We start from the raw sequence: 23,579 nt of genomic DNA on the forward strand, positions 1-23,579 counted from the left end.
CGTTGATTTTGACTCTATTTTTAAATTTATATTTTAACAGTCTTAAACAGATAAAGTTCGTTAAAAATTCATAACTTTGTCATCCGACGTCCATTTTCGAATGTCTTTATATAATTGAGCTTCTATTAATGAGATCTTCAATTCTCATTTACATTGTATCGGCTAATAATCGATCGATTTAAAATTTGATTTTCGAGTTGTACACTACTACACTGAATCTTAGAAAAATCATAACTTCCTCAAATGAAGTCAGATTTGGACGTTCTCTATATGGACGTTCTCGGTTTAACGACTACTGTGATTTTTTTAGATTAGTAATGCTAAAAAGTAATATATCCAAAATTTACTTCTTACGTTACGCAAAGTCGTGTCGGTTTATATCAGGAAACTTCAACGGGTCATAACTTCTTTGTTATCACTCGGATTTCAGAGTTCTTTATATGTGCGAAATCCTTATGACATATACTATAACTTTGGTTAAGACTATTTATCCTAAATAATCTTCTATCAAAAATTCATTTTTAACGTTTATTATTTCTAAATTGACTAACCCGAATCTACGGGCGTTACAGTACAACTTTACATGCATACAGTAGAAATCATTATAACAAGTTTTTAGGTTTGATACAACTCGTTAAAACGAATATGTTGTTGGGTTTGATACGTTACAACTCGTTAAAATGAGTACATTTTTTGATTTGATACGATACAACTCGTAACATGAATACGTTGTTGAATCTTATACTCAATGGACCGATCAAACTTTGATTGTTTATATCATTTGTTTGAACTTTGAATCAAATAAGTTAATGACTTTATCATATTTCATGCATTACTAATTTATATTTATCTATAATATTATAACTTGAAAAAATAATTTTCCAAATAAAAGCACCTAACATATAAATCAAGTTCACCAATAAAATTTAATAATCTTAACACAAAAATACAAAAGTATTTAACGTAAAACCAAAAACAATAGTTTAAAATTTAAAATCAATTCAACTAACAAACGTCATAATCTAATCTTCCATTGGCATCTTCATCATATCGTTGTCATCTAAATCTAACATTTTAAAGCTTGTGTAATCTCTACATAAATACAAAATGAAAATGTTGTTAGTATTTAATAAAAAGTAAAAATTGAAAAGCTAAAATATTTCAGCTTTGATATCTCAGATTTGAAGGATTGTAACTCATTGAATATAACACCAAAAAACCGCAAATTATAATCTAATTCATCTACAAACTCTAAATTATATATTTAAAAAACCTGAATGTCAATCCGACTTAAAACGAATGAGATATGATTGTTTAAAGAATTTCACAGATTATAAAATTTAAATTTCTTACTGAAATATTTCAGCTTTGATATCACAACTTTGAAGGATTGTAACTCATTGAATATAATACCAAAAACAACAAATTGTAGTCTAAATTTAACTAAAAACTCTAAATTACACGTTAAAAAAAACCGCATGTCAATCCGACTTAAAACGAATGGCGTAGGCTTGTTTAAAGAATTTCATAAAATACAAAAGTTTAAATTTCTTGGTGAAAAGCTGAAATATTTCAACTTTGATATCACAACCTTGAAGGATTTTAATTCATTGAATATAACACCAAAAACAACAAAATTATAGTTTAAAATCATCTACAAACTCTAAACTACACGTTGGAAAAAACCGCATGTGAATCCGACTTAAAACGAATGACATAGGTTTGTTTAAAAATTTTCACAGAATACATAAGTTTAAATCTGGTCTAAAATCATTTTTTTTACCTAGAACCGGCCGAAAAGGACCGGTTTTGATCAAATCCTAAAACCGAGAACCGGCTTAGGGGTCCAAAAAAATGATCCAGGTCCGGTCCAGTCCACATGTCCAAATACTTACCCCTATGACAGACGAACAATTTGGGTATCATCATATTTGTGTTATAAATATAAAAATGAAACATGGACTATAAGGTTGGGTCTTTCTTAAAATTTTGTGTTGTAATATTTTTTTATTTATTTTAATTTAATGTCAAGTAATGTATTGTTTATATATATATATATATATATATATATATATATATATATATGTGTGTGTGTGTGTGTGTGTGTGTGTGTGTTTGTGTGTGTGTAACTTGTAACTTTATACACTCCATCAATAAAACCACATGAAGTTTCTCAAACGTTTCATAAACATTCAACACGAGATCAAAGGAAAATCTTCCAAACAAATTAATAAATCAACTCAATATTCCCCCCCCCCCCCCCCCCCCCCCAATCCTTCATTTTTTGGTGGGTTTTAAAGGAGGATCCATTATTGTTGATTTATAAATGACTGGAATTAGGGTTTCTCTCATAAATTATGGTGGGTGTTCTAAGAGGAATCCACCATATCTGTTGCTACTAACACTCGATGAGTAGTGTGGGTCAAAAATTTATTCTTCTCATTGTATTTTATAATTTTAATGATAAGCATTGCACCATCAAACGATCTTGACGACTTTAGGTTTATATAGCTAATCAACCATTGGACAAATGACTTTAACATTAGTAACAACGCATAATAAATCAATAACAACTACAAACACACATTCATAAAAACAATTCAAAGGTTTATCTAGTTAATCAACCTCGTTATATTGTAATTTGAGGGATTTGATGAAACAAGATTCAAGAATTATAAGAAAACAACTAGTTCCATGTTGATTTGGGGAGCAACAAACCTAAGCATATAAACACAATTCGAATTGCTTATATTTCCATTTTTCATGTTTACTTGTGAGTACGATGTCATCAGGATCATAATTAAACCCTAAAATATATTTGGTAGTTGTTTCCTTTGTTTTGTTAAAACTTTCTTTTGATATAATTTGATTTTTAACAAATCAATCATATTTCATGCAAAAAGGCACCTCCATGTTATTCTTCTTTCATTTTACGTTTCCTGAAATAGATAAAACCATCACTTGAGATGAGGGTCAATTGGCATGATCTAAGGTGTGACATCCCCATTTGGCCATTTTCACGGTCTAGAAAAGACCGATTTTGTTTATGCTTTGTTTAAAAATCAGAGTAATATTTTAAATAAAAGTGTTGCGGAATTTGTCCCAAAACAAAATATGATAGAGATTTATCAAAAGCATTTCCATAGAAATGCATTTCATTTAAAAAGACTCGGGATGTCATGTTCGATACATATCATAAGCATAAACAATACAGCATAGGCCTTACTACATTATTCCGTATTTACAGGCCTAAAATCCATTAATCTCTCATCCCAAGACATCACATCTATGCTCATGCGCCACTACATGTAATACAAGAAACTGAGTGGGTCAGGCTTGGGAGCCTGGTGAGCACATAGGGTTTTCAACCCACAATAAATAAGTTATTAGCTTTATCAAACCAAACAAACCTGATTACCCGTTCCCATTATCCTCACTTTATGCCCCTAAAACATCTAACACAAGGGACCTAGTCTAAGGACTATCATCGGGATGGACACTACTGCTAAGGGGATTCCTCAGCAATAAATGTCCTTAAGGCAACCATGTGGGGGATGGAGTACATCTGGTGAGCACACAGTTCAAATAAACACCTACAGGTTGCGAGTCTGCTAGTGTTCCACTGGACTGTCTAGAATAGTCCGTGGTCGTCATCTATACTCCGCTAGGTGACTGAATCATCAATAACATCTATAACGAGGCCTCTCATTATTTTATTTTGTCACACAGCAACTATTACATCTACCCATGTTTTACCCAACACATTTTGTAGATATAAAATACATATACAATTTAAATCATTGAAAACATGTATAAAACGTTCATCCAACATAGATAGCAAGTATTCAGATAATATGCACACATAGCACGTAATTTATATAAAATACTTCATATCTATGTGTAAGCTGAAAGTAACTATGCACTCACTTGAAAAGGTGGTGAATCCGAACTCGGACAGCGCTTCGCTTCTTAAAAATAATTTCCTTCGACGAAACCTAGTATTATTACCACTAGAGTTTAGTCTATTATTCGTTGAGACCAATTAATAGTCTAGCTATTATTACTATTATATAAGCGTCAAACAATACTTATATAGCCCATAATAATAGTCCAAGTACTTATTATAAGTTCCTAATAACGTTACTATAATTAAATAAACGATATATTAAAAATAGCGGCGTAGCTCACTTACAGCGGGTTTTATAGAAAATCAAGCTTTTCTTGGAGCAGCATTCCCGTGCGGAAAAGCTCTTCTTCTAGGAGCCTTCGAGCACTCCGGGGCTTCCGTCTCGTGCTAGGGAGGTTCCCTAGGCTTTTCGGGGGGTTTCGGAGCTAGAGAGAGGTTCTAAAGAGAGAGTAAAAAGAAGAAAGAATGGGAAAGGTGTGAAGAAAATGAGGGTGGGAGAGGTTCTATTTATAGGGTGAAAATTGGCTGAACTTGGTGCCACATGTCACCATCTAGTGGCAAGACTTGGAGAGAAAGCAATGGCCAAGATTGTGCCACACCCATTTTCGCACAACACACTTCCGACTTCTAAAATCCGTAACTTTCACATACGACCTCCGTTTTTGACGTTCTTTATATCCACGCGTAGGTAAAAATAATATCTACAACTTTCATTTTTACTCCGTCGGCTAATTCTCGACCGATCTTAAATTTAACAGTACAAGGAGATTATACTGTTAAACGTCCGCGTAAAATTCATAACTTCTACATTCGGACTCTGTTTTCTTCTGTCTTTTTACTGTTGAGTTCCTATTAATGAGATCTTCAACTCTCATTTAGGTCGCGTAAGTCAAAAACCGCTCGAACTAAAATTCGAGTTTCGGGTCGTGCACTACTAAGCCGAATCTTAGAAAAATCATAACTTCCTCATACGAAGTCGGATTTGGGCGTTCTTTTATGGATGTTCTCGATTTAACATATACTACAACTTTAATTTAGATCACTAAGGCTAAAAAGTCCTCCATCGTAAATTCACTATTTATGTCTCCCGGTGTCGTGCCGATTTTGCCGTAAAACTTTGACGGGTCATAACTTCTTCGTTATAACTCGGATTTTGACGCTCTTTATATGTACGGAAACCTTGTAACATATACTAAAACTTGGTTGAGATTATTTATTCTTAATAATCTTTTGTCGAAAAGTCGTTTTCAACCCCTATTGCCTCTAAATTGACTAGCCCGTATCTACGGGCGTTACAATTGGTTTCATCGGGGGCTCTTCGTTCTTCGAAGAAAATGGATAATGATGGAGGGGAGAAAGAGATAAATAATGTAGGGTTTGTTGGTTTCTGTGGTGGGTTTCTAGGTTCAGGTCGATGAGTACTTTCGCCGATGATGTGAATGACTATAAGTAAAGAGATAGAGGGAGGTGGTGGTGTGAATGGTGGCATTGGAAGGAATAAAAAGTAAAAAATGATGTAGGGCTTTAAAAAGCGAAAGGTCTAGGGTTGGAGGGGATGATTTGATGTGGGCTCTTACAGTTTTTCTTTTATTAAACTTCATAATCAATTTTTTTTAATTTTTTTTTTATATAATTACTATTTCGATATATTTCAACTACTACTAGTGGTCACAATATAATGAGTGAGAAGACAAACGGCAAAACAAGTTGCGCTGCTAACCCTTTTTGTATGATAAAGTCAATTCTTTTGAATACATCATCTATAGATCTAGGGAACATAAGATAGTTATGCATGATCTGTTGTACTATATTAAGAAACTCCATTGCATCCGCGCGCGAGGAAACCAAACGTATTAAACGCGAATGATATGAATACGTGTTGATTTTTCATGCACGATTTTTTCATGTTTTGTGACTTTGCATGTAGAGACTTTTAAAGCAGTCTGTCCCGCCTTGAAACCCCCAATCCCCAAGCCCACGAGAAGAGATACCCCTGCAAGGTCCACACAAACAGCAGTCGGTCTAAGGGTTGACCTTCCTTCTGTCGGTTCGGTCAACAAATTCACAGTAGTCTCTTTCTTAGCGGAAATCCCGATACGCTTAAATATGTCAAACAAAACATTCATAACCATATTATGTCGTTATTGAACCTCAATAGTTCTTTACAATGGATTACATGCTCTTAAAAAGAGTCTAAACATGCTTTACGACGCCGAACATATCTCATCAACTAGGAATATAGGGATCATGAGCCATATTTAATGATAGTACGATACTCCACACGAGTCAAATGTTGGTCGAATTCATTTATAGGGGGGATAGCTAGAAGAAATCTTGAACATGTTGTGCTCGTAAACATTCAAAAACTGTTTTCTGTCGAACCGTCATGTCGAAATACACTTCCATGAGAAAAGAAACAAAATAGTCTTTTTCATATAAATAAGAAACAAATATTGTAATTTATAAAACCACATGATCGCACCCTATCAATTTTTTTCAATAAAGACCAAAATTACAAATTTAACCAAATCATGAGGACCAAAACTACAATTTACTCTCTCGCATATTATTTGAATTTATAAAAGCAAATTATATTAAATAAAAAATCGAATAAAGAATCAATCATTGTTGGAAAAAGGAAATGTATACTTTTTCCACCCACTAATCTACCTACGCCTACCGACCTACACAACCTTTTTATCTTTGAAGTTTGAAAAAAAATAAAAAATAAAAATAACTTATTTATAAAAATAATAATTTATTATATCAACAAGCCAGCTTCTCTTAAACTTTTAAATTTTAATACCATATAGAAAGGCACTGATTTCCAAAGGTTTCAACGAAATTTGTAATGTAATTTGGGGAAAGAATTGAACCAATACCAATACTTTGGAAATAATAGAACATGAATTTCGATTTTTTTTTCTTCCTTTTTTTTTCTTAAAAAAATGAAAAAGTAGGACAACTACACATAAATTCAAAGTTTTCACAAGCTTCGGAATTAATAAAAAAGGGCCCCGAACCATCAACTTGACCCGACCCAATCATGAATCAACACCCACCCCTCCCCCAATTATCATCACCCATAGTCCGTCCGATCAACGTCATCAACCAACGGCTCTGATCGTCTCAAATCTTCTCCAGCTTCGCCGCCTTCACCACCGGATTCGCCTTCGCTATCGCCTCTTTCCCCACCGTCTTGAAATCATACGAGCAGTCGTGCTTCTCCGGGTACCTGTGGGTCCCACAGAACGTCGTTCCACATTTACATGTAAACCCCGTGAGCCCAACACGCTTCTTGCATGATCCACACCGATTCCGTTGCTGCGGTTTCACGGCGTTAGATGACGGAGACACAAGATCGGCGTCCACCGGATTGGATATCGGCTGATCCGGTAAAACGGAAACAGATGCTACAGCGGAAGATGAGGATGAGGAAGATTCCGCTAGAGATGTTTCCGATTCGTGCTGTGGATGCGTGAGGCTCTTCTCGACGGCGATCTTCGCCGTCGACATCTGCTGTTCCTTCATGCAGTGATCTTTGTAGCACTTTGAACACATATTGAGCGTGGTGGGACTCCCGAAGAATCCACAGTTATTAGCACAGAGCACGTGATTGCTTGCTTCCTGCCATTTCTGTTCCTCGGCCATATTCCCGAAACTTATCTGATCAGCCAAATATCCAAAACAATTAAAGGGAAATTTTTGAGAGCGATCGATTCAGATTCAGATTCAAACCAATCGCTCAATCAAACGAGATTATCAGAACCTATATTAGAAAACAAGGTAGACACAATCAGATCCAGAATTTAAAAAAGGAATAGAATCCCAAAAAACAAGCGATTGGAAATCAGAAACCACGTACGGAAATCAGAAACGGAGATGGGGGTATTAGGGGAGGGGATGGATTGAATTGTGGGGAGGTGGGCGGTGAGGAAGGGTGGAGAAATATAGGTGTTGAGGGAGGGTTAGGTGGTGGCGGAAATGTAGGGATAAAGAAAAACAAGAAAGGGGAGAATAAATTGGTGGTGGTCATGGTGGTGGTGGTGGGATTTGGAAGGTTCTAGGAGGTTGCGTGGAATTTTAGTTGTTTTTTAAGTTATTGTTATTTATATTTTATACCACAATAATATGTTTAAAGTAAATTATAAATTTGGTCCATGAGCTTTGCTTCAATTTGTATATTTGGTCTAGTTTTGGAATAATTGATATAGTTTGCAAATAAATCTATGAGCCTTGCTCCAATTTATATTTGGTCTACTTTTGGAAGAATTAAAATGGTTAGGTGGTTTTCATATCTCGCATTATAATGTTTTATTAAGGCCCTATAAAGTAACCAAAATGTCTTTGTTTTGCCCCTATAATATTTTGACATTTTTTTTATATTTCAGGGACTATTTTTATAAATTTAAAATCATACCTAAAAGACTTTAATGTACATAGTCATTAATTGTTAAATCAACATTTTCCCATAATTTCATATTTGCATTTATATATATATATATATATATATATATATATATATATATATATATATATATATATATATATATATATATATATATATATATATATAATACAAGGGGAAAACGACTATACATTATTGGGCTAAATACATAGGGTCACACTATAACAATAGCATATAAAATAATAAATGGTTGCTTGATCATTTCTTTTGGCTCATGCATGAGTAAATTAGCTTAGGGTGTGTTAGAAGCTAAAGATTAATGCATAAGGTCCTTCCTAGCCATGAAAAGGCTTAAATCCATCGACTTTATGGGTTAAGACATCTTAGAATGGTCAAATATGTGGTTGGGTTAGTTGTCTTAAGGGATTAAAACATAAAGTTGGTAAAAGTGGAACTAGGCAGAGTACGTCGTGCGTACTCCTGGCTACGCCCCACATAGCCGGTTCCGGCCCCGACCTTATGTTGCTATCAATAAAATCATTAAGGCAGGTGATCATTATTACCTCCCAAAGTTTTATGCCGGAGATCCTATCAAGGATCAAGGGCTTTCATTGTAACTCATTTGTGTCACTTTGATTGTCATTTCTTACTTGATTTATCATGAACATCACAACCTCTCATACAATTTGGTTAGATTCTACTTAGTTGATTTTTTTACTAAAACAATTTGGTGCCCACCATGGGACCGTGGTGTTCAAAACTTTTCGGAAAATCATGTCTACACAACCAACCATATATTCTTCCTCCATTCCTTATATTTCCTCTAAAAACCTTCCTCTACCCCCATGGGGAGCTCCAAAGAAAGCCACTATGGCACCAAATAAAAACACTTCTCTGGTCGCTACCCAAGGACTTTAGGATCCTCCTGTGCTAATTTCCAATAATGAAATATTTTCCATGATGAAGAGACTGGAACAACAAGTTACTCAACAGCAGGAGGATAACAGGACAATATTCAAGGAAGTGGAGAGAATGAGGGAATAAATCCACAAGCCTAAAGAAGCAACACCCTCAATCTTTCAGCCCAAGATCCTAAACTTTGATAACACTGGATCCTCAGCAAATTGCCGCAAGATTGGATCCTCGATACCGACCTTTGTTCCCGCTTGAGGCGCAATTCCAAGAGAGCAAGCCCATACGAACCAAGATCCCAGTGAAACCTTTGTTACTCCCAATAACAAGGATCTTGGTAACTTTGTTAATAATAATATCTTTACTACTAACTCTATGGAACTTGATACAGGTTTAATCCCGATCATGGCTAAGGAGCTTCAACAATTAATACAAATGATCTCGAGTGTGCCTGAAGTAGCTCAACCTATAGCAGAAGTATCCCCCACAAGCCACAAAATCTCGAGATTAGCTCCTGTAACACCAAGGTCCCAAAGCGCTTCCAACCGCCCAATATGAAGCCTTATGATGGGACTACAGATCCTGAGGATCATGTCGTATAATATAGGGAAAGAATGGAGATCATCCACTTCCCGCAGACTTAAAGGAAGCTTGTCTGTTCCAGTGTTTTGGTTCAACCCTCACAGGATCAGCCTTAAAATGGCTCCTTAACGTTCCTCCTTACTCTATTACTTCATTTGCTCACTTAGTTAATTTGTTTAACAATCAATTTTCTTATAGTAGAATGTTCAGAAGATCACTAGTGATTTTTATCGAGTGGTTCAGGATCCTAAGGAATCCCTTAGGACTTTTGTGAACATGTTTTGTAGGTAAGCTCTGAGTATCCCCAACATTGATATGGCGACTGTAGTTCACGCCTTTAAAATGGGCTTAAAAAGGACTTTTTTTTTCTACGAAGACCTTGTAATGACCCAAATGCAAGAGAAAGGATGAGGTCCGAAGAAGAGCATTAAGATTCATAAGGCTTGAATAAGACATGGAGATCTAAAAAGGAAGCAATCCACCAAACTCATACGATCACCCTAATAGGAAGGCCGACTCATCATAGGGTTAATGTCCTTGAAGATGAAGGAGAGGAAGAAAATTTTCCTAAGATTACTGACTATTACTTTTCTATGGATATTTCAGGTATAATATTTGCTATGCAGGATCTGGGTGACAAAGCAAGATGACCAAGGAAGGGAGAAAAATCCACCATTTGGAAAGACAAATCCAAATTGTGTGCATACCACGAAGACTTTGGTCATATCACAGATGGTTGCATAGCTCTCAGGAAGGAGCTTAGCTACCTCTTAAGAAAAGGATACCTCAAATAAATCCATGGAATAAGAAAGTAAAAATCCAAAGAGAAAGATCAGGATTCTCAGAGGATCCTTGATAAGCCAAAATCCCATCATGTTAACGCCAAGGTAATCAATGTGATATTCGGAGGATCTGACATTTGTGGTACCTCATATTCTGCAGCAAAAGGGCATGTCAAGGTGTCGAAACAGAAAAAGAAGAAAGTCCACGAAAGAATACCTCAATCACAAATGAGAAGGAGACCACCTTCGACAACGCAGATAGACAAGACGTCCAGAATCCTCACCATGACGGATTTGTGATCACTCTTTACATCGCCAACCATTTTGTCAAAAGGATCCTTGTCGATGGAGGATCCTCAGTCAACATTATACTCTTGGATGCTTTAAAAAGAATGAGCATCCCAGAGTCTGAAATAGTCAAAAGATCCTCAGTATTAATAGGATTCAGTGACGATACAAAACATACAGTCAGCAAAATAAAGCTACCTATCTACATTGAGGGGGTAAGCTCTATGTAACGTTTTTGTGTAACAAATACATTATCCTCTTATAATGTTATACTAGATAGGCCATGGATTCACGACATGAAGCCATTCCCATCAACATATGATCAATGTGTGAAGATGCCTACCCTATGGGGGACAGTGAAAATCGCAGGAGATCAACAAGAATCCAAAGAGTGCTACAAGACCTTGATAAAATCTTCAGCAATACTATGACAAGCATACCAGTTAAAGCAGGGGGCACAAGATGTGCTAGGAACAAGAGAGCAAGATGTAAAGGAAGTGCCTATGAACCTTGAGGATCCTAATGCCAAGGTTCACATAGGATCCTCAATACCAGAACCAATCGAAAAAGAACAAATGAAGTTCCTTGGAGCTAGAAGCAAGACATTTGCATGGAAGCACGAGGACATGACATGTATAGACAAAATATAATAACTCATAAACTTAATATTGATCCTTCTTTCAGACCAATACACTAAAAGAGAAGGAAGTTCGCACCAGAGAGAAACCAAATCATACAAGAAGAAGTATAAAAACTTCTTAAAACAGGAATGATCAAAGAAGTGAAGTTCCCAAGGTGGTTGGCCAACGTGGTCGTAGTACAAAAGAAGTATGCAAAATAGAGAGTATGTGTGGAATATACGGATCTCAACAGGTATACAAATGGAACCATCTAACCAAGAGGATACAACATTCATAACCAAATGGAACCATCTAACCAAGAGGATAAACATTCATAACCCCAACAGTTATATATTGTTATACTTCCATGCCATTAGGTCTTAAAAGTGCAGGTGCTACATATCAAAGGCTAGCCAATAGGATGTTCAAAAAGAAACTGAGGGAAACGATGGAAGTCTACATTGATGACATGGTGGTTAAGTTGAAGAAAGCTAAAGACCATCTCAAGGATCTTAAAGAAGCCTTCAACATACTGGACAAATATAACATAAAGCTGAATCCCTCCGAGTGTCACTTTGGAATGAGATCAAACAAGTTTCTTGGGTACATGGTGACCAAAATAGGAATTGAAGCAAGTCCTGAGCAAATCAAAGCAATCATTAATCTAATATCCCCATCCTCAACAGAGGATATTCAAATACTAACAGGAAGAGTGGAAGCCTTAAACAGGTTCATCTCAAGATCCTCAAAAAGATGCAAACCTTTCTACGACATATTGAAGAAAAATAAAAGGTTCAAGTGGAATAAGGAGCACATAAATGCTTTCTAGGAACTTAAAAGATACCTAAGTTCAGCACCCCTATTGGTAAAATCATTAGATGGGGAACCACTTCTTCTCTACCTTTTAGTATCCTCAAACACGTTGAGTGCAGTCTTAGCTAAGGATCTTAATGGGGACCAACATCCTATCTACTATGTAAGTAAAACTCTTTTGGATCCTGGAACTAGGTACTCTCACCTTGAAAAAACTTATACTTGCACTAGTAACTACTTCCACAAAATTAAGACACTACTTTGAAACACATCATTTAAAAGTAAGAACTAATAATCCTATTAAGAATGTTATGAGAAAACAAGAAATTTCAAGAAGGACAACAAAGTGTTTTATGAAGCTAAGAACATACAACATCAAGTATGAGCCAAGATGCGCGATAAAATTCCAAAGAGTTGGTGGACTTTGTGGATGACTTCAGTAATGATCTACAAGTTGAAGTAAAGATAGAAACTAAACGATTCCTAGAAGAAGAAAACACAGGCAGATGGACGCTATTCACAGATGGATCGTAAAACCATAGAGGAACTGGATTAAGGATCATACTAAAGTCGCCACAGGGGGACATCCTACCCCAGGCAGTCAGTTGTGATTTCGATGCAACCAATAACAAAGCTGAACACAAGGCACTAATCATGGGACTACAGCTAGCCAAGGATGTAGCACCCGTTTATTTATTGAGTTAAATAAATTAATGAATGAATGATTAGTAGCCCTAAAATAAATAATTATATATCAAAGGATGGTCTCGAAGGGCTAATTATCATAATTTTGGAAGCTGGGGGTTAAAAGAGTAAGTTCTGGATTTAATTTGAGAAGGAATTCAGAAGTTAGGGCGTGTTGGGTAATTAATGGACTTAAATTGAAGAGATTTGAGGACTTAGGGGCTAGTTGGTAATTTTAGGACTTGTTATGAAAGGAAATTATAGGAGCAAAGGCTAAAAGGTAAATATTGGATTAAGATTGAAAGAAAAAGGGAAGGAAGGGGCCAAACTCGTCATTATGGAGGTAAGTTTGGGGGATCGGGGTATATAACTCGTCACCCCTCCCGCTTCAAACCCTAAACCTAATCGTTTCTTCACCAGCTGCCATCCTTATAACCCCTTAGCCGGCGGCGCTACACCTCCCGTCGACCGAATGGTGTGCTACCAGAGATGTTTCCCCCCTAACGAGTGTCGACGAACCCGAAGCATGCCAAAGACCGATCGACTGCCTTATAGCCATGGTCGTAATCGCGAGCCAACTGCTAAGCAACCTCAACTGTCGCCGCCGGTGGGTGTAATGATCGACGAGGTCGTAATCTCGCTTTCCTCCGGTGCCACCGTCGTTGATGAGGTTACCAATAAACCGCCACAGCCGTTGTAACTGTTCTAAATCGCTGGTATTGTTCTTCTTCTTCTATTCATCATGTCGTCATCCGCCTTGTGGGTAGAGGGACTCATGGCGTTTCCTGTTATCACCGGTGAGTGATGGTTTAGTTCAAGGCTCGTGTGTGACGTGGGTGCGTTGTGGGGGAAGTCCTGTTGAGTTGGGTCATGGAGAACCACCATGGCAGCCGACCATGGTGGCTGTCATCGAAATATGCCGCCTACTGCCGCCGCCGTACTCCGCTAGATCTATGGAAGGATTTGTTTTCAAGAAAGTATGTGTGTGTGGGTGTTTATTTGGTCAGAAAACACATCATCACCACCTCCGGTGGTAGCTGCCGCCATGCGCCACCGCCAGCCACCATTAGGTGGTTGTGTGAGTGTGTGTTTACCTTGCTTAGTGTAGTGTGTGTGCGTTTATTTTTAGTATTTTCTTTGTAAATTGTAAAATGGAATAATGAAAGGAAATTCCACCACCTTAGGGTGGTGGCTGCCGCCTCCTGCCGCCGTGTCGGGTGGCGGTGCGCTTTGCCTCTTGTGATAGATTCGTTTGGGGTGCTAGAAACCCTAATGGGCTCAAAGGAGCTCTAATGGGCCCAATGAAGCTTAATGGACTCTAATGGACCCAATAAAACCCATATGGGCTTAATAATATTCTAGTGGGCTTAATAGGCCCAATAAAGCCCTAATTGATCTAAAAGCCCAACAAATTAATTAATGGACTAGTATTGGGTTGGAAACCCTAATTAGGGTTTGGAAAACCCTAATGCCATGAAACTCTAATTTGGGGGAATTAATCGGGACACACGGAAATTATTTAATAACTTGAGATATTAAATAATAATCATTGGCAAAGATTAATCTAAACGATATTAGACTTAATGGATTAAAGTCCTTAGAGGATTAAATCCTTAATGGGTTAAGTAGGAAACCTAACCCTAATCATCATTTTATGTGAAATCCTAATTTCACTTGGATTTATTGTTGGGCCTTGATGATTGGGTTATTAAATGGGCTATCCAAGATCAAGCAAATGGTCTAGAGTAATTTAATGGGCCTAGGGTAAGGCCCATGTAAGGGGCTTGGGCCCAATTTGGAAAATTAGGCCATAGATGGGCCATAGTTGGGCCTTAATGATTATATGATGTTGAGCCTTAGAATGAGACCATGTATAGGCCTAGGCCTAATTTGGAAATTTGGGCCATGTGTTGGGCTTTGATTCCTAATTGACTTTGGGCCTATGGATTGGGCCTTGGGCTTGAATAAGCCAAGCGAGGGGTAATGTAGTAATTACCCAAAGAATGTACGTATGGTTATGTATTGGGACCCAATTATTAATTGGGTGATATTTTGGTGTTGACAGTTCGGGAATCTGTCAGCCAGCAACTGGGGTTGAGTCTGCGAGACTTCAGTAGTGTGGGATTGTGTCTACGGGACTTCAGTAGTGTGAGATGAGTTACCTTCCAGTAGCGGTGGGTCTACGGCCACAATGCCGACCCACCAGTAGGAGTTGTTGTTAGATGATTATCTTTGTGGTAATTGTCTATGTTTGCTACTACCTAATATGTTTATCTGCTAGCATGATATGATGTTATGTGATAGTGGTAGTAAGGGGGTGAAATAGTCCCCGGTTATTGGTTGATAGGGCCGAAGGGGTAGATTAGTACCCAACTATGCTAGACAGATTATGATATATGTGATATGATATTATGTGGTAGTAGTATGGGGTGAAATAGTCCCCACTTACCGGTCGACAGGACCGAAGGGGTAGGCCAGCACCCAGATATGCTAGGCAGTATATGACTTATGTGTTTATGCTATGCTTTTATGGGGTAGTGTTAGGGATGAAATAGTCCCCAGTTACCGGTTGAAAGATACCGAAGGAGAGGCCAGCTCCCAGATATGCTAGCAGTACCCGGTCGAGAGGACCGAAGGGGAGCCCAGCACCCATGTATGCTAGGCAGTATCCGGTCGAGAGGACCGAAGGGGAGGCGAGCACCCAGATATGCTAGGCAGTATCCGGTCGAGAGGACCGAAGGGGTAGGTTGGGCACCAAGATATGCCTGACAGTATATGTATGTTATATGATCGTATGGTATGTGGTATAATGGAAAAACTCACTGAGCTTTGTGCTTACAGTTTACAGTTTTGGTTTCAGGTACTCGTTTCCAAAGGAAAGGAGCCGGCTTGATCGCAGCGCATCACACTATGTTTTCCGCACATGAGATCTTTGGGATTACACTCTGATATGGTTTTATGATAATATATTTTGATTATTGACACTTTGGTTTTGACATGAGATATTAATATGAATGTTTTTATACTGATGGTTTTATATAATAATGTATTTAAAAATGAAATTTTTGGCCTTGAATTTTGGGATGTTACAAGTTGGTATCAGAGCCTCGGTTTAAGGGATTCGGGCACACTCAAGGGTGTGTCTGAACTCAAACTAAGGAGTTGGTATGAAAATTTTCAAAAGTAAAATCATTTTATAAAAAGAAGTTTGAAAAGAGAAAATGACTTTGAAAAGAATAAAGTATGTGATGCGTGCAATCAGCCGAGCTCAAGTAAGTTTTCCCCAAGATACCCATACATGTTATGTTATGGTATGATATGATATGATTATGAGAATTGCATGCTAGATTAGGCTAAGGATCTAGGAGGATGCCTTATATGCCTATTGTATGTGCTTGTAGACTTGCATGCTAGTACTGATCAGTCAGTGATAGGATAGCCTGTTTAGGTTATGCCTGATTGTATGAGCCTTTGAATTTCATGTACATATTCCTGATTAGAAGATAGAATGATTTGATTGGTATATGATGGTTAGATTTTCCATTGTCTGAATGTTGATTGCTTTGTGCTTTGTGGACTCTTAGTAATGTGAGTTAGCTATTAAGTGAATATGCTAAGTCACATGTGGCACAGGCTGGATAATCTCAGAGTGATAGATTTGACCCTATTGCGCAGCTCTCATTTGAGTCTAACCATTCTAGGGATGAGTCTGTTACTTGAAGGATTATCTGATCTATGTTGCATGTGGCTATATTCATGAGGTAGCTAGTTGACATTATTGGGAATCTTTCAGTAGCTGAGGACTGGGTGAGTTCGGGAACCTAGGGAAACCTATGATATATTTCAGTGAGTTAGTAGTGAGGCTCAGTTAGACTTGGGTGTACCAATTGAGGAAGTGACTTGGAGGATCCGGGAGGATTGCTGAGGAAAGTATGGATAGGTATGGAAGGCAGTATTGGGCCCGTACTACTGAAAGCACAGGATCCATACTCGAATCAGCGAGAGTCTTGGAGAATCTAAGAAGCTTCAGGGAAGAGTTTGTGACCCAGTTTTTGGACAGAGGATGTTCCAGTTGCTGCAGCTTAGCCATTGGCAAGCGAGGTAGTGAGCGTGACAGGGTGTCAGACCCTGAAGGATATGATTTCCAAGGGTTGCAGATGCGGGATCGATTTGGAGCACCCTGAGAAGAGAGGCTCGTACCAGGTGCATATAGTAGAGGATCCCGGGAAGAGACCCATGACTTCTAATCATCGGGTGAAAGGCCAGCAGGGCCTGAGTCAGTGCAGCGCGTATCAGAAAGTACACAAGGAAGTTTGTCACTCCAAGGGTTTAGGCTGCTACAGGGTAGCAGGATTGGTCATATCAGCTGAAGGGGGTCAGTATTCCTCCAGATGTTGCGGGTATGTCATCTTCTATGATATTAGGTGGATGTTTGGAATACGTATCGCTTTGGAATTGTGAGTGAGTTTGGATAATTCAGACCTCGGGTCAGTTTTCTGCTAGTGTTTGGGTTATCAGGGATCATATATGTCATCCAGCATGCCGAAAGGTCCTTGATGAACCCAAAGAGGGATGTGTCTTGCGGAATGGGTTCCGCGCATACCGTTATCATTTCGGATCTTTGTCGGGATCTATGCAGGAGTATTATTTAGAGGATACTCGATCAGGGTTGGAGTGATTGTTCTCCAATGAAGTCAGCGTTCAGAGGTTCTATCATTGTTCAGGTATGGTCGGTAATTGTTTATGGATGAACTTTGGAGTTCAAGGCACTACCGTTGCTAAGACATAACTGGTGACAGGAAGAGGGTAGTGTCAGTCACGGGTGTTAGATGCATAAGTGGTTGGTCACTGGATGTTCAAGAGAATTGTGTTTTCGCATGGGATGTGTTCGATTAGAGTTCAGTGGTACTGCAAGACTGGCAGTGGGAACGAGGATTCGTCGGCTAGAGTGAAGATTAAGGTCTTCAATTGATAGCATGTTAAATGGATTGAGGTGTCAGACTGGATCAGATTTCAAGAGTACTCATCGAGACTTCTGAGGATGGGAGATCTCAAGGTTTAATCGGCGATTAAACGTAAGCATTCGCAGGCACAGGTTGTCATCAGTGGGATATTAGAAAGCGAGAAGGATTGGGAATCCTTCAGTTCTCAAGTAATGTGAAGACTTAGTCGAATCTAAGTGGGGGAGAGACTTTTTATAAAGTTCTCCAACTGTGAGTTCCGGTTGCGCAAGGTGCAATCTCTTGGCCACCTTGTCAACCAGAAGGGTATTCTAGTTGATTCGGGCAAGATAGAGGTCGTGATGCAGTGAGAGATTCCGAGGTCTCCATCTGAGATTCATAATTCCCTGGGTATAGTGGGTTATTACCGGAGATTTATACGGGACTTCTCCGAGATTATGGTTCCTTTGACCTGACTAACCAAGAAGTCGGTGACCTTTCGTTAGGGGTCTGAGCAGCAGGCAGCCTCGAGACTCTCAGACATCGGTCGTGCGAGGCACCGTTTCTCACCCTGCCAGAGGATGTAGATGATTTCGTGGTTTACCGTGACATTTTGATCACGGGCATGGGTGTGGTATTGATATAGTGGGGTCACGTGATAGCAGGTTTCGGGAACCAGGTTAGAGTTCCGGTTAAGACTTGAGTTCAGTTGAGGGTTAGGTCGAGTGCGTGTTCGACCCGGTTTGGGAAGTGTTGTAAGACTACGGGGGTAGCCGTAGCATTCATTAGCGATCAGATATTGTTAGAGTGTTGTAAGTCTGCGGGTGTAGCCGTAGCATTCACTAGCAGCTAGATAGTGATAGTGTTGTAAGTCTGTGGGTGTAACCGTAGCAGTCACTAGGTTGGTAGATGGCATGAGTGTGTTGTTAGAACGCGAAAGGAACAGTAGTACCCACCAGTTCAGGTGCAGTAGTGAGGATATGGAAATCCACGGATTGGATTTCGGACTTACCCTAATGGATTAGATCTGGTTAAGCCAGTAATGAGATGGTAGGGACGTCACTACAAATATGAGATCAGGGAAGCAATGGACTGCTTAAGGTCGTTGGTGATGAAGACTACCATTGGTTAGGTAGCAATCACTTGTAGTTTTGGATTGGGTGACGTCAGGATTCAACGCATGGAACCGATCGGTTAGATTCGAAAGTTGTTTGAGCCATTGTGGCATGATAACTAGTGGCGACTAGTTCCAGGGAAGTATTACGTTCAGGAGTCGTGAGAGGCGACTAAGTGGGAGTCCTTTGGCTCCGCAACCGGGATGGAACCCGGCAAATTCAGATGATTGCCGGATAAATTGAGACCAGGAAGGTCTTGATAGATTATGGGAAGCAGCTATGTAGCAGCATACTGCTTCCGGCAATTTAGTGTTTAAGCAGTTTTAGCAATGGGCAATGTTAGCAATTGTGTTTCAGGTTGCGAGTATGGACGGAATAGCTAGATGATCTGAGGAGTGACAAGTCACTCACAGCGAGAGTATCCGAGCCTTGGCCAAGTATTAATGGTATGCGAGGATAATTGGGTCCGTGACCCTGTTTTATAGTGGGAACCATATGTTATCAGAAGTTGAGTAGTCAGTTGAGGGATAAACAGACTAGATTCAACGATAAAGATTCAGTATGAGTGGTCTGTTAGGGATTCTGGCCATCTCGAGACAACAGATTTCAGACAGAATGCATGTTATCTTGCTGTGAGGAATTTGTTCACCTGCGGATTTTAGGGCTTTACGAGGATTGGTCATGGCTACCATGGGATGGCTAGGGTGTGCCCAGGTTGGTGACCCTACTACTAGAGTGGTTTGGCATATAAGGAATAGCAAGGAGTGATTTCGAGGACGAAATCTAATTTAAGTGTGGGAGAGTTGTAGCACACGTTTATTTATTGAGTTAAATAAATTAATTAATGAACGATTAGTAGCCCTAAAATAAATAATTATATATCAAAGGATGGTCTCGAAGGGATAATTATCATAATTTTGGAAGCTGGGGGTTAAAAGAGTAAGTTCTGAATTTAATTTGAGAAAGAATTCAGAAGTTAGGGCGTGGGTAATTAATGGACTTAAATTGAAGAGATTTGAGGGCTTAGGGGCTAGTTGGTAATTTTAGGACTTGTTATGAAAGGAAATTATGGGAGCAAAGGCTAAAAGGTAAATATTGGATTAAGATTGAAAGAAAAAGGGAAGGAAGGGGCCAAACTCGTCATTATGGAGGTAAGTTTGGGGGATCGGGGTATATAACTCGTCACCCCTCCCGCTTCAAACCCTAAACCTAATCGTTTCTTCACCAGCTGCCATCCTTATAACCCCTTAGCCGGCGGCGCTACACCTCCCGTCGACCGAATGGTGTGCCACCAGAGATGTTTCCCCCCTAACGAGTGTCGACGAACCCGAAGCATGCCAAAGACCGATCGACTGCCTCGTAGCCATGGTCGTAGTCGCAAGCCAACTGCTAAGCAACCTCAACTGTCGCCGCCGGTGGGTGTAATGATCGACGAGGTCGTAATCTCGCTTTCCTCCGGTGCCACCGTCGTTGATGAGGTTACCAATAAACTGCCACAGCCGTTGTAACTGTTCTAAATCGCTGGTATTGTTCTTCTTCTTCTATTCATCATGTCGTCATCCGCCTTGTGGGTGGAGGGACTCATGGCGTTTCCTGTTATCACCGGTGAGTGATGGTTTAGTTCAAGGCTCGTGTGCGACGTGGGTGCGCTGTGGGGGAAGTCCTGTTGAGTTGGGTCATGGAGAACCACCATGGCAGCCGACCATGGTGGCTGTCATCGAAATATGCCGCCTACTGCCGCCGCCGTACTCCGCTAGATCTATGGAAGGATTTGTTTTCAAGAAAGTATGTGTGTGTGGGTGTTTATTTGGTCAGAAAACACATCATCACCACCTCCGGTGGTAGCTGCCGCCATGCGCCACCGCCAGCCACCATTAGGTGGTTGTGTGAGTGTGTGTTTACCTTGCTTAGTGTAGTGTGTGTGCGTTTATTTTTAGTATTTTCTTTGTAAATTGTAAAATAGAATAATGAAAGGAAATTCCACCACCTTAGGGTGGTGGCTACCGCCTCCTGCCGCCGTGTCGGGTGGCGGTGCGTTTTGCCTCTTGTGATAGATTCGTTTGGGGTGCTAGAAACCCTAATGGGCTCAAAGGAGCTCTAATGGGCCCAATGAAGCTTAATGGACTCTAATGGACCCAATAAAACCCATATGGGCTTAATAATATTCTAGTGGGCTTAATAGGCCCAATAAAGCCCTAATTGATCTAAAAGCCCAACAAATTAATTAATGGACTAGTATTGGGTTGGAAACCCTAACTAGGGTTTGGAAAACCCTAATCCCATGAAACTCTAATTTGGGGGAATTAATCGGGACACACAGAAATTATTTAATAACTTGAGATATTAAATAATAATCATTGGCAAAGATTAATCTAAACGATATTAGACTTAATGGATTAAAGTCCTTAGAGGATTAAGTCCTTAATGGGTTAAGTAGGAAACCTAACCCTAATCATCATTTTATGTGAAATCCTAATTTCACTTGGATTTATTGTTGGGCCTTGATGATTGGGTTATTAAATGGGCTATCCAAGATCAAGCAAATGGTCTAGAGTAATTTAATGGGCCTAGGGTAAGGCCCATGTAAGGGCTTGGGCCCAATTTGGAAAATTGGGCCATAGATGGGCCATAGTTGGGCCTTAATGATTATATGATGTTGGGCCTTAGAATGAGACCATGTATAGGCCTAGGCCCAATTTGGAAATTTGGGCCATGTGCTGGGCTTTGATTCCTAATTGACTTTGGGCCTACGGATTGGGCCATGGGCTTGAATAAGCCAAGCGAGGGGTAATGTAGTAATTACCCAAAGAATGTACGTATGGTTATGTATTGGGACCCAATTATTAATTGGGTGATATTTTGGTGTTGACAGTTTGGGAATCTGTCAGCCAGCAGCTGGGGTTGAGTCTGCGAGACTTCAGTAGTGTGGGATTGTGTCTACGGGACTTCAGTAGTGTGAGATGAGTTACCTTCCAGTAGCGGTGGGTCTACGGCCACAATGCCGACCCACCAGTAGGAGTTGTTGTTAGATGATTATCTTTGTGATAATTGTCTATGTTTGCTACTACCTATTATGGTTATGTGCTAGCATGATATGATTTTATGTGATAGTGGTAGTAGGGGGGTGAAATAGTCCCCGGTTATTGGTTGATAAGGCCGAAGGGGTAGATTAGTACCCAACTATGCTAGACAGATTATGATATATGTGATATGATATTATGTGGTAGTAGTAGGGGGTGAAATAGTCCCCACTTACCGGTCGACAGGACGGAAGGGGTAGGCCAGCACCCAGATATGCTAGGCAGTATATGACTTATGTGTTTGTGCTATGCTTTTATGGGGTAGTGTTAGGGATGAAATAGTCCCCAGTTACAGGTTGAAAGATACCGAAGGAGAGGCCAGCTCCCAGATATGCTAGGCAGTACCCGGTCGAGAGGACCGAAGGGGAGCCCAGCACCCATGTATGCTAGGCAGTATCCGGTCGAGAGGACCGAAGGGGAGGCGAGCACCCAGATATGCTAGGCAGTATCCGGTCGAGAGGACCGAAGGGGTAGGTCGGGCACCAAGATATGCCTGACAGTATATGTATGTTATATGATCGTATGGTATGTGGTATAATGGAAAAACTCACTGAGCTTTGTGCTTACAGTTTACAGTTTTGGTTTCAGGTACTCGTTTCCAAAGGAAAGGAGCCGGCTTGATCGCAGCGCATCACACTATGTTTTCCGCACATGAGATCTTTGGGATTACACTCTGATATGGTTTTATGATAATATGTTTTGATTATTGACACTTTGGTTTTGACATGAGATATTAATATGAATGTTTTTATACTGATGGTTTTATATAATAATGTATTTAAAAATGAAATTTTTGGCCTTGAATTTTGGGATGTTACAAGTTGGTATCAGAGCCTCGCTTTAAGGGATTCGGGCACACTCAAGGGTGTGTCTGAACTCAAACTAAGGAGCTGAAGAACCAGAGGCAATTGTTGACCGAAAGACTAAGAAGTTCCGACGCAAAATGGTTGGGTTAGCGCTTGTCCGATGGAAACACACGAATGGGCCGAATCTCACCTGGGAGACGGAGAGTGACATGTTGAGTCGCTATCCGCATTTGTTTGTTGATGTGTGATTCTAGGGACGGAATCATTCTAAGGTGGAGAGAATTGTAACGCCTGTGTTTCCGGGCTTGCCACTTTTAGCAATGTAATAGTCTAGGTTAACCTTTGTAACCCGTTTTGAAATAATAAGATTGTATTATTTGAGTATTATGTGTTTTGTGCTTAATTGCTTAATTATGTGGTTTGATTAATTAAGAATAAAAATAAGCGTCAAAATTTAAGTGTAAAATAAACTTAATATCTTTGAATAATGTTGTAGTAGTTGAAATGAGGTTTCCGAATATATATAGAACGCCCAAATCCGACTTCGTATGAGGAAGTTATGATTTATCGAAGTTTCGGCTTAGCGGTATGCAGCCTGTTTTACTCGATTTGAGATCGAGCGGTTTTTAGCCGAAGCAATCT

General features: G+C 39.5%; 1 protein-coding gene across 1 annotated transcript; it reads right to left on the reverse strand.

The window, feature by feature from the left end:
- Nucleotides 1–6,795: 6,795 nt before the first annotated feature.
- LOC145066565 (zinc finger A20 and AN1 domain-containing stress-associated protein 4-like) lies at nucleotides 6,796–7,964 on the reverse strand. Its single transcript, XM_079013858.1, has 2 exons — nucleotides 7,773–7,964; nucleotides 6,796–7,676 (listed from the first exon to the last, which is right to left on the reverse strand). The coding sequence occupies exon 2, from the start codon at nucleotides 7,556–7,558 to the stop codon at nucleotides 7,037–7,039; it is 522 nt and encodes a 173-aa protein (XP_078869984.1). The 5' UTR covers nucleotides 7,559–7,676; nucleotides 7,773–7,964; the 3' UTR covers nucleotides 6,796–7,036.
- Between the last annotated feature and the right edge of the window lie 15,615 nt (nucleotides 7,965–23,579).

This window comes from Lactuca serriola, chromosome 8 (assembly GCF_051521515.1).
Source record: "Lactuca serriola cultivar US96UC23 chromosome 8, Lser_US96UC23_V15, whole genome shotgun sequence".
Classification (NCBI taxonomy): domain Eukaryota; kingdom Viridiplantae; phylum Streptophyta; class Magnoliopsida; order Asterales; family Asteraceae; genus Lactuca; species Lactuca serriola.